Genomic DNA, 12,765 nt, shown 5'->3' on the forward strand with positions numbered 1-12,765 from the left:
GGCGCCAAACAGAGCCTTAGCCTTATTTGATTTGGTCTTTTTTTTTAATTTAATTACGTCCCTAGTCCATCAACAGCTCTCTCTCTCTCTCTCTCTCTCTCTCTCTCTCTCTCTCTCTCTCTCTCTCTCTGGCTTCCATAAGCCTGTAAAAGGCTCCTTTGCTGCAACCAAAGAATTTTTAATATCAAGAAAAACTTGATATATGTAAAAAAATGAAATTTTCGTAGTCCTATAGCAATTGTCGTGTGTTAGTTACTCTTACAATAAGTGCAAAGAAGCAATCAGCACGTCATTCACAGCGGATTTGCCATTAATAAAACTAGAGGAAGTCATAAGCTGGTCTTCTTCTAAGATTACACCAGCTACATGTCCATGAGACTCCAAGATAGGGAGGGTCTAAACAAAACGAATGGACCCATCGATTCCTGCAACTACAACACCTAAGAAGACGGTCATCTGCATCTCCACTTCCACACTTGTAGCAAATGAATGTCAGTGCCTGTTAAAAGCAGCAAAGCAGAAATCATGATTAGCCATAGTCAAATGCTCTCAAGCACAGAATGCACACTCAAGCACGTGCAGCAAAGAAAAAAGAAAATACTGTCCCAGGGTTTGTCAGAAACGGGAAACGAAGTTTTTCAAGTGCATGTGAAACAGGAAACGGAAAATGAATTGGGAAACAAACCAGGAAACGAACGTTTAACAAGAAAAAACTTACCAGACATGAGAAACATGTATCCCACAAAAGGGAAACAAGTTTCCCAAGTATGGAAAATGCATTTCTCACACTGGGAAACGTGTTTCCCAAAAAAAATTGGTGTTTCCCACACGTTTCGAAAATGCAGTGTTTTCCATTTCAGAAACGGTTTCCCAAGAAACGAGTATTCCCATGCTCCTATAGCATTTCCAGTAACCGTGCTCTGTCCACAATCAAAAGTTCAGTCACAACATACCCATATCCCTCCCTCACATTCATCTAACCATCTATGTTATGTAAGCTAAAACAGGCATGCACTTTCATATCCCTTGAGCCTTCAGTTTCATGAATACCAACATGCAACATAGAGATGTATATCAACAATCTCTTCGGCCATCAGCGAATAAAATATATACAACAGAGCGAAAGAGAGAAAAATGACAGCCATGAAAATTTTAAATATGTTTAATTTTTTAAAAACAAACATAACACACATACACATGCTGGAGTGTTGATTTTTTTAACACTCAAATCGAGATATGAAAACTTGAAACTTTATTTCGAGATCTCTTCACCTTTACAATAGCCTCTGATTCTCAGAACTTAGATTAGAAGTGAGAAAAAAAGAAAAAAGAGAGAGATAAAGGGAGAAGAAGATGAGGACTTGTGTGTTGATCGGATCCTCGTGTCTTCTTGGGATTCCTTGAATTCACTGTCACTTTAGCAATTTGCTTTTTCCTTTTCTCTCTCTTTTTTCTCATTTTTCAACTTACGTAGCTTCTCGCTTTTATAAAGTTATTCCCTTATCATGAAAGTTATTTCATCATAGATACTGCTTTTGTTGGATGGATGTCATGTGTACTTGTAACCACCTCCATGATCCTTGCCTTCCTACTTTAAGGGTACCAGGGGTAGAGGCTTGGGAGTTAGAGTGATAGAGTGATACGTGATTGACTTACTACAACCAGCACAAGTTACCTTCATTTATCTCAACCAGCATAGGTTACCCTCTTTTACTATAACCTGATAGTTAGAGAGGTTTACCATAACCTGCGTATTTATCTTATCATGTGTAAATGAATGTATATTTGATAATTTTGACACACTTGTACATGGATTTAAATTATTATATATTATATTTTATTTATATATATTTTGTGCAAACACATGCATGTCCATACACACGTACACAAGCACGCACACTCAAAGCAATGCACACACGCATGCACGCGTACGCGCGCACACACGCATGCACGCGTACGCGCGCACACACACACACGCACAACAAATGCATTAGTTATCCAATTCATGTAAAGTAGAATAATTTTATTATTCTGAAGTGATAAAGAATCTGCTGCATTTCCTGTAAACAGGTTTTTGGCCATTCATCAAGCAGAGAATGTAATGGGGATATTTACCAGGTCTTCCATATTCTGTTCACCCCCATGAAGCAAGACTATGTTTGTGTTTGAAGAACAAGGAATAGTCTGTGAAAATATCTTCTGATCAGTAGAAGCAGCATCCTCCACTTTTGTGATGCACATAAAGGAGGCCTTACAGAAGGGACACGTTGATTCTTTCATTTTTGAAGCCTGCAAACAGATCCAAAATTTTCAATCCTCAAAATATATAACAAATAGTTAAGAATATAGCTTGCTTATGTGCATAATGTTTACCATTTGATCAGCCCAGCTCTGTATGCAGGAATAACAGAAACGATGCCCACAGGGCAGCACCCCCCTGGTTGAGCTGAACTCTGTCCAACAAATAGCACAAGAAATTTCTGCAGATGCAGGCAAGCTGCATGATGCCGGTACGGAAGCACATCCTTCATATTCAGGATTATCTTTCTCCTTATCATCATATAACAATTTTGAATTTGATTTTTGTAATAGTTCTATGCTATCCCTTCTTGAACTACCAGAATCAAGAGAAGCAGCATTGCTGATAAAACCTTGGTTACTATTTCTGACAAGATAATCTTCATGGATAGAGTCCAAAACAGCATGATCATAGTGAGCATTCCTTGCAGTTCTTTTGCCATAATGATATTCATTGTGCGGAGTTGGATTTGCAAAGGAAGAACTTCTCCCTGTGACATTACCAGCGCTCTTTTTCTGGATAGGGTCCATAAAATAGGAACCTGGGTCAGCTTTCCATCGATTCAAAAGAACAAGCAAGAAAGGTTAACAGATGCATAATCTAATAATCATGTTGAAAAGATCTGAACATAGAATCAAGTGTACAATGCAAAAGAAAATCAAGACAACCTTTCAATCATCAGAATGTGCACATTTCAGCATTTTCAAAGATCTCTTAAGTGAATGAAACAAATATAAGAAACATGTTCTTTCTTGACTAACTGAAATAAACCAACAGCTGAACAAAAACCAAAATGTTGACATAATGCCAGAAGACTAAGAAATCAGAAATCAATTTGCCATACAAGCCGTTCCCTGCCTCATGAAATTATGCATCTTGCATATTAAGTAATAACCTTTTTTTAAGAATATCACATTAAGGGCAAGTTTGGTAGGCTGACCAAATGTGATTCCAAATCAATTTTGATTTGAAGTCATATGAATCAGAATCAAATGAGGTTTATTGTGATTATGATGCTCATTTAAACGAGAAAGAAACTCTCATTTGTAAAGGGAAATGAGAGTCCATTTCTCACCACTCATTTTCTTGTGTTTGTTTACCCAATGCCAATAAGGGCATGTTTGGAAGTGAGAAAGTAGTAGGAAAAGTGAAAGTAGGAAATAAAGAATTGTAGTTTTTTCAACTATTCCAAACGAGAGAAAATTTTTGAAAGGAAGGTTTTTCCAAAAAGTATGTTTTTTTATAAGAAAAAATTCTCTACCGCCCCAGGTGAAGGAATTTTTTCTAGCAAAATTTCTTTTTGCATTAGGACAACCCCACAGCACATCTCATTCTATTGGCTGCCACAACAAGAGCTTCCTCTATCTTCAACTTCCTCCCATCCACTACTATTTTCCTGTCTCTCACTCTCTCTTAGACATATGAAAATTGTTTTTAAGAATACTTTTAATGTTTTCAATACCCATATTATCACTTTCTTTAATAATCATATCAACATTTAGTAATAAAATAATTATTATATGTTTTTACATTCTTAACAAAAAGAGTAATGTCAAAATAACAAGAAACAAACTCAATATCAATCATCACCTTACTAAACTGATCATACCAAGCTTTAAGGGCCTATTTAAAACTGTTGAGAATAGGTGGTTTTATGTTAAGTAATAGGTGGTTTTATGTTAAGTACTCTTATATTAGAGTCTTTTTGAAATTTTACTCTTATAAGGATTTAGATGTAATTTCTCTTTTTTGTCTCTCTCTATTTAATATAGAGAGAAGCCCTAATCAAGTTTATGTCATTGAGTTTTTTGTGCAGCCGTCTCTCTCTCTCTCTCTCTCTCTCTCTCTCTCTCTCTCTCTCTCTCTCTCTCTCTCTCTCTCTCTCTCTCTCTCTCTCTCTCTCCCTCTCTACACAGGTGGCTGCCCCTGTCTACATGGTATCAGAGCTTGCGATCTCGGGAGCGTGATTTCGAAGAGGACTGATCGTCACCAACGAAAAAAAAATTCAGACTGCGGAAAAAAAAATTATATCAGGTTTGCTGTTGCACTAGTGGGAAGATCTGATAACAGATCTGGGATGTCACCCAGATCTAAGGATGGATCTTACCCAGATCTGTCGTGATCTCCTGGAGCTGTAAACAGATTTTATCTGTTTTTTTTTTTGGATTTTTTATCGCCTGGCGTGATTTTCTGGAGCATGATGAGTTCCTGCTGATGCGTGCATGCTGTGATTTACGTGCTGCTATTTGGGTAACGCAGCAGGCTTCTGTGCTGCTGTATCGCAGCCGAGAGTTGTTGGTTGTTCCGGGCTGTTCCTGCCACGCAGCAAGTGTTTGTGATATTGCGTGCCAGCCGAGAGTGTCATATTTTTCTGTGCTGATTGCGTGACTACCGTGATTTTGATTTTTTTTTGCTGCGTGTCATCGAGATATGATTGATCTATTTAATTGTTTGAAGACTGATTGTCAGTTATGCTCTATATGTTTTGGAAACAGCAGTTGTCGTATTCGTATGCTTTGCAACTGAATAGTATTGTTGGTCGTGGTGTGTTTGGGTGCAGCAATGGTCTTAACTCCCTGCTGGGGTGAGTTGTGTTTCGTGCTGTATTAGTTTCAGCTATACATTTGTCGTGGAAGCAGCAGGAGTGATTACCTGCTGGTTGTGGACTGTTTTGTGGAAACAGCAGGGCTGCTTCCTTATAGTGGTGGAAAACTCTACTTAAATACTTGTTGTTCTAGAGAACAGTATGGCTGAAAGTTCGAAATATGATTCGAAAATGGAACAGATTGGGGAGTATAAGGCGTTTGCCAACCCCTTCGCGTATGGCTCTTCTGTTAGGTTGAATGAAACCAACTATGCCAGGTGGTCCAGAACTTTTATGATGTCGGTATCTGGACATCGTCGAAAACACATTTTGTTGGAAGGCGAACCCACTGAAAAGTTGGGAAAATATGTTACTTGGGATGAAGATAATGACATAGTTATGTCATGGATCATGAATAGTGTTGAACCCCATATTGCAGATGGATTGATCTACTATAATTCAGCAAAACTGATGTGGGACAATCTTCGTGATACATACTCACAAGAAACGAATGTGAGTCGTATCCTGCAAGTCGAACAAGAAATATATAATTTACAACAAGGAAATCAGACCTTGGCCCAGTATTATGCTTCTGTCAAAGCTGCGTTTGAAAGACATAGTGCTCACAGGCCTCTTTGTTGCTCGAAGCAAAAGGATCATCAAGAACAAACCATGGTTGCTCGTTTTCTTACAGGGCTTTCTTCAGATTTTTCTGTTGCAAAAGTTCAAATGTTGACTGGATCAGATGTTCCCACTCTTGCTGATGCTTATAATCGTCTGAGTAGACTTGCGATCTCTCTGCCACAGTCTCAGCCTATAACTCAGTCATCTGCTCTTGTTGTCCCATCTAGTTATGGGCGTGAAAATATTCAGAATATCAGAGGACGAGGACGTGGACGTGGTATGGGAGGCAGAGGAAAGCTTCAATGTACATTCTGTTGAAAATCTGGACATTTAGAAGATCGTTGCTGGGATAAGCATGGTCGGCCAACATCTTCTTCATCAAAGTCATATACTCCTAAAGCAAATGTGACTACTCTCGAGGCAACAAATGTACAAGAGAATATCGCTGAAAATGAAAGTAGTATCACCCTTAGTCGTGCAGAATATGATGAGCTGATAGCCTTTCGACCTCCTGTAGCTGGTGTTGCATATTCAACCGGAAATCATCTTCATCCGACTGATAGTAAGTGGGTTATTGACTCTGGTGCTTCCAGACATTTGTGTGGAAATTCACATGTTTTTTCAGATCTTAAGGATGTTAAGGCTCAGCTTGGAGTCTCCTTAGCCGATGGGAGCTCCTCCCCGGTTGCTGGTCAGGGAAATATTTTTATATCCTCCTCATTACAGTTGAATAATGTTCTTCATGCCCCAAACTTTCCTCAAAGTTTACTCTCTGTTAGTTGCCTTATAAAAGAAAAAAATTGTAGAGTGATTTTTGATCAAATGGGTTGTCATTTTCAGGATTTGCTGACGGGGAAGAAGATTGGTGGAGGCTATGAAGAAAATGGAATTTACTACCTACATCATCCAATGGGTTCTGTTAATGCTGCAGTGGAACATTCACTCAGTCCTGTTCAGTGGCATCGTCGTCTTGGTCATCCTTCATTGTCAAAACTTCGGTCGGTCTTTCCTCAGATTCCTTCCACCACATCATTTCAGTGTGAAGCATGTCAGTTGGGCAAGCATCATCGAAGTTCGTTCCCTTCTAGTCAGAGTCAGTCTAGTAATAAATTGTTTGAACTTCTTCATGCAGATGTATAGGGTCCTAGTAAGATTCCTACTAGGACTCAGTGTCGTTATTATCTTGTTATTGTTGATGATTTCTCTAAGTTATCATGGGTTTTTTAATAAAAGAACGATCTGAAGTTCCAAGTCTTATCAAATCCCTAATTCTTGAAATAAAAACTCAGTTTGAATCTATTGTCAAGATTGTTCGCACTGATAATCCTCTCGAGTTTAAATCAAAAGGTCTGTTACAATTTTACCAAGATCAAACTTCCTGTGCCTATTCATCTCAACAAAATGGGGTGGCTGAGCGAAAACATCGGCACCTCCTTGATGTTGCCAGGACCATTATGATTCAATCTAATGTTCCTGCGTTATACTGGGGTGATGCGATTACCACTGCTTGCTATCTGATCAACCGCATGCCTTCGTCTTCTGTGGGTGATCAAATTCCATTACATATCCTCAAACCTAATGCTCCACTTTTTCCTTTATCACCAAAAATATTTGGATGTGTTTGTTTTGTGCACAAACTTGGCCCTGACCGTGATAAATTAGCTGCTCAAGCTACAAAATGCATATTTATCGGTTATCCCAAAAATCAAAAGGGCTATCGATGTTATGATCCTACTTCTCGCCGAGAGTATGTCAGTGCGGATGTATCTTTCCTGGAATCCTCTCCATATTACTCCATTTCCGGTTCCCCGCTGCAGGTTGGTCCAACTGAGTCTTTTCCATTACCTATACCTCCTTTTCCTTTGGAATTTGTGCCCTCATTACCAAACCAAACTTCATCCGCTTCCAGATTTAATAATCCACCATTGGTATATGTGCGTAGAGCTCCACTTCCGCAAGAGCCTTCATCTTCTTCTTCTCCTAAGGTAAGTTCTACTGACAATTGTGATCTTCAGGATGAAGATAACAGGCCTATTGCTCTACGAAAGGGGACAAGACAATGTACCTTATATCCCATATCTCACTTTGTCTCCCATGCCAGAATTGGACATCAGATGAAGTCGTTTATCTCAGCCTTATATGCTGAAACTATTCCTCTGAACTATCAACAGGCAAAACTTGATACTCGTTGGAAGTTGGCTATGCAAGAAGAAATGACAGCTTTAGTATCTCAGCATACCTGGGATCTAGTTGATTCTCCAGCAGATGCTGACATTGTTGGATGTAAATGGGTATATACAATAAAGTACAAATCTGATGGTTCTATTGAAAGGTACAAGGCCAGATTAGTCGCGAAAGGGTATACTCAGACATATGGAATTGACTTCTTTGAAACTTTTTCTCCTGTTGCACGGATGGGTACCATCCGTCTTGTTCTCTCAGTAGCTGTTCATCATGGTTGGAACTTGTGTCAATTAGATGTGAAAAATGCATTTCTATATGGGGATCTATCTGAGACCGTTTACATGCAACAACCTCCAGGTTTCGAGGTTGAAGGGGAGTGTCAGAAGGTGTGTAGATTGAGAAAGGCGATTTATGGCTTGAAACAAAGTCCTCGTGCATGGTTTCAAAAGTTGTTTGACGTGATGTCCAGATTTGGCTTTAATAGATCAGCAGCAGATCATACACTTTTTATAAAGAAAACTAGTTCTGGCATAGTTGTTATGGTGGTATATGTGGATGACATCATTCTTACAGGAGATGATGTGAAAGCTATTGAAGCCACAAAGGCTCATCTTCAAAAACACTTTGTTACAAAAGACCTTGGGTCACTCAGGTATTTTCTGGGTATAGAAGTCGCTAGAAGCCGTGAAGGGATGGTTTTGTCTCAACGGAAGTATGTTCTTGACTTATTAAAGGAAACGGGCATGTTGGGAGCTAAACCAGCAAATATTCCCATGGACCATAAAGTTCAATTGTTTGAAGAAGGGTCAAAACCAGTTGATAGCAAAAGCTATCGCTCCCTAGTAGGAAAGTTATTATATGTAACTGTTACCAGACCAGATATTGCTTTAGCAGTAAGCAAAGTTAGCCAGTTTATGGAAAAACCAACTGAGGTACACTGGAATACAGCCATAATGATTCTCAGATATCTAAAATCTTCTCCTGGAAAGGGGTTATTGTTCAGGAAAGGTGGAACTCTGGAGATAGTAGCCTATTCTGATGCTGACTATGCTGGATCTGTAGTAGATAGAAAGTCTACCACAGGATTCTGTGTGTTTTTGGGAGACAACTTGATTTCATGGAGAAGTAAGAAACAAAATGTGGTTTCCAGGTCAAGTGCAGAATCAGAATATCGGGCTATGGCCCAAACAGCTGCTGAATTGATATGGGTTCGCACTGTTCTTCATGATCTTCAGGTGAAGGTTTCCTCTCCAATGACCATGATGTGTGATAACAAAGTGGCAACATATATAGCAAACAATCATGTCTTTCATGAGAGAACAAAGCACATTGAGGTTGATTGTCACTATGTAAGAGATATGATTCAAGCTGGGCATATCACTACAAAATACCTAAAGTCGGAAGACCAAGTTGCAGATATGTTTACAAAGCCTCTTGCTAGGCCAAATTTCTCCAAATGTTGTGACAAGCTGAGCATGATTGATATCTATGCTCCAGCTTGAGGGGGAGTGTTGAGAATAGGTGGTTTTATGTTAAGTAATAGGTGGTTTTATGTTAAGTACTCTTATATTAGAGTCTTTTTGAAATTTTACTCTTATAAGGATTTAGATGTAATTTCTCTTTTTTGTCTCTCTCTATTTAATATAGAGAGAAGCCCTAATCAAGTTTATGTCATTGAGTTTTCTGTGCAGCCGTCTCTCTCTCTCTCTCTCTCTCTCTCTCTCTCTCTCTCTCTCTCTCTCTCTCTCTCTCTCTCTCTCTCTCTCTCTCTCTACACAGGTGGCTGCCCCTGTCTACAAAAACTAAGGGTGTCAACCGGTCCGGTTTACCCGCACCAAACCCTATAGGTTCCGGATATGGTGACAAATAAGAAGACCCGATTAAGACTCGGGTCTGGACCCGAGGGTCCGATTAATACATGGATCCGGGTATAGTTTATGAAATTTTATACTAGACCTGGGCCCGACCCAAGTTCCAATTAAGAACCACAATTTTTCAATGTAAAATGATAAAAAATATTATTTTACCGGGTATAGTCCGGGTTGAATATCCTATGCAATAATCTTACTTATGCATGATCATTCAATTCATGCATGACTTACCAGTGCATTTGAAGCATTTGTCTTAGGCATGGGTAACTTTACAATTCTTTTCATTAACATTTTCTTTCTTATATGGTGCATGTCATGCTTCAATATATGCACAGTACACTTTTGTTCATCTAAAAAAGTGGTTGATGTAGCCTAGTATGAAAATTCAATGGCATGTGAAAGAATGAGCATCATTAGATGTATTTTCATTTTTTTTCTGTTAATCATCCACTAGTGCACATATCTACATATCTATTGTCGGATGTCTGGTTCCACCTGGGTCCGAACCAAACCCGACCTGTTGAAACCCCTGTTTAAAACCATACAATGCTTTTTTAAGCTTGATAATCATACTTTTCTCAATGTCAAATTTGGGAGGTCCCCATTAAGAAATGAATTTTTAACATCCAATTGATAGATGGGTCTCTGTTTGATAGAAGCTACGACAACTAAAATTCTAACACTAGTCATCCTAGTCACAGGAGCAAGGGTTTTTTCATAATCAATCTCATATTCTTGTAAATATCCTTTGGCAACTAACCTAGCTTTATACCTAAGGATCCATCACTCTTTGTTTTGATTTTAAAAACTCACCTACAACCTATAGCCTTTTTTCTTAAAGGTAAATCAACAATTATTCATGTGTTAGCTCTACGAAGGGCGTCTAGTTTTATATTTTTTGCTTATATCCATTGTGGGTGATCCTTGACTTATAGTTTGATGGCTCAGGATATGAATGAATTGATATTAGGCAAGCTCTATAATTAGGAGAAAAAGATTCATTTGATACAAATCAATTTGGGGTTTTGATGTTCGTTAGGATCTTTTAAGACTAGATTCTTCTATAGATGGATTAGGTTATTCTATAGATTCATTTTGGGAATATTTTTCCAGTGCACATGGTTGTTCCTCACTCCCACGTTGGGTATAAACACGAAGATCATGAGACAAATCATCATTAGAACGTTCTAAAATATCATTGTTGTCTATGTCATTAGACATATCATCAAAGCATTCAACATTTTCATTACCATCATTCAATCTAGATGCTTCATTTTCTTTCTTCGGCAAGAAGTCGAATAAAAAAGAGTAACCTACTTCCTCTTTAGATTTATCTTTAGCAAATTCATTTTTTTCTAAAAAGGTTACATATCTAGAAACATATAATTTATCATTCTTTAGGTTATAACATCTATATCTTTTTTGGTTTTACCATAACCAATCAAAACACAATTGCTTTGGGGAAAGTTTATCATTTTCAAGGAACTACTTAAGAACGGGCTCGCTTAATGGTCCCCTCCTAGATAGACTTGAAAAGGATCTTGCCATATGTTAATGATGATTGAATACTTTAAAATAGGAATAAATAATGTCAATTATTTGAAGAATTAAGTAAAACATGTGGCAGCAAGACCAATATAAATAAAACCTTACTATCATCTGGTATTGTAGTTCAAAGTTAAAATTGATTATTATCTAATACTAAAAGTTGATTAAGAGGTGCCTTTCAAAAAAAAAACTGATTAAGAGGTAATTTGGTGCAATTTAGTATAAGAGGGTTCAAAAAATGACATAACTTTTGTGCTTTAGAGTGTCGTCTAACCATTTTTTGGTTTAATGGCAATTCAACCTTCTTTAAGAAAGGCACATTAAAATCAGTGTAATGTAGGTGATGATTATTGGCAAATAGGGTTCTAGAATAGATCTATATGGTTTAATAGCTTCGGATATAAATTGGGTCAGACATAAACAGATTTAAAAACTAGATCCATATGGTTTAATAAGTTTAAACTGTGTATTCTCAAGATCAACCATAGTGAAGTACCTAAATAAGTCATAACCTTAGTGACTGTTTAATGGCAAATTCTCAGCGCAAGAAATATCATGCCATTTTGAAATTTGTACTGTTTTCATATTTTTATCTAGAAAATCTTGGCAATATAAAATTAAACCAAAAAATATGAAAAGAAACGTGTTTTACTTAACTTCTCAATTTGCTAACACATTAAACTAGAACGAAAGGAATACATAACATTTTGGCTGCCCATCGGCACACAGGCTATAGTCAGTCATGTTTCCAGTTTATTTGTTTATAGGTTATCTCACATCAAAGAGCAACATGACAAACACATTGTTTTAATTTATCAATGGACAATGAGAACATGCATTTCAAGAATCTCTCTCTCTTTCTCATTACATTTTTTCACTTCATTTTTCTAATGCTACACAAACAAACGAAAAAAAATCATTTGGAAAAGTTATCACATCAAAACTTCTCATAGGTATCTAACAGTAGGATATCAAATAGTATATTAGTTTCAAAAAAAACAGCTTTAATAATAAAGCCTTATTGATGCTAGGAAAATAACCCTGGTAATCAGCATAACAGAAATAAAATTTTCCTCTTTTAACAGCCCACGTTGTTCAGCACATATAAATGTCCTAATGACCGTTTTAAAACATAAACATTTCCACAATTACAAACAGCATTCTAGACCTGCAACAGGTCTGGTTTGGATCAGATCTAACCCCAAACCAGACCGCATGGGTTAAATATATCCCTGACCAATTCCCCAAATATATATATATATATATTGGGCTCTGGGGCAGGCCTGGTTTGGGTCAAATATGATCTCAAACAAGAGCTGCGATGGATCATCCATATACATGGGCCGAACCCTATATATATATAGCACGTTGTTGCTATGAAATCAATAATTTAAACATGAATAAACAGAAAACAAGTCATGTTTATATCAAAATCGAGTTTTAAGCCATCGTGCATCAAGGCATGTGATTGAACATGCCTAAAAAATCAGATTTATTGCTTTTTCATCTAGAATCTCCACATAAATCTTATTTAGACTATTTCTCCCCGTTTGAATCAAGAGAGGAACCTATACCTTGGATCAGAAACTGAAAAAGACCAAAAAAGTGTTCGTCGAACGATCAGAACGGAAAGAGATCCTCCTCCTTCTTCTTTC

The 12,765-nt window shown here is 37.6% G+C and overlaps 1 protein-coding gene across 1 annotated transcript in view; it reads right to left on the reverse strand.

Moving 5' to 3' along the window:
- Nucleotides 1-261: 261 nt before the first annotated feature.
- LOC149812902 (uncharacterized) overlaps nucleotides 262-12,765 on the reverse strand; it is a 35,790-nt gene continuing 23,286 nt past the window's right edge. The window contains exons 6-8 of the mRNA XM_089991011.1: nucleotides 2,374-2,814; nucleotides 2,116-2,289; nucleotides 262-499 (exon numbers count right to left, since the gene is read on the reverse strand). Coding sequence (XP_089847137.1) covers nucleotides 320-499; nucleotides 2,116-2,289; nucleotides 2,374-2,814 — 795 coding nt within the window. The 3' untranslated portion in view covers nucleotides 262-319. The remainder of the gene's footprint in view (nucleotides 500-2,115; nucleotides 2,290-2,373; nucleotides 2,815-12,765) is intronic.

Source organism: Nuphar pumila, chromosome 16 (genome assembly GCF_984573655.1).
Source record: "Nuphar pumila chromosome 16, dmNupPumi1.hap1.1, whole genome shotgun sequence".
NCBI classification, from domain to species: domain Eukaryota; kingdom Viridiplantae; phylum Streptophyta; class Magnoliopsida; order Nymphaeales; family Nymphaeaceae; genus Nuphar; species Nuphar pumila.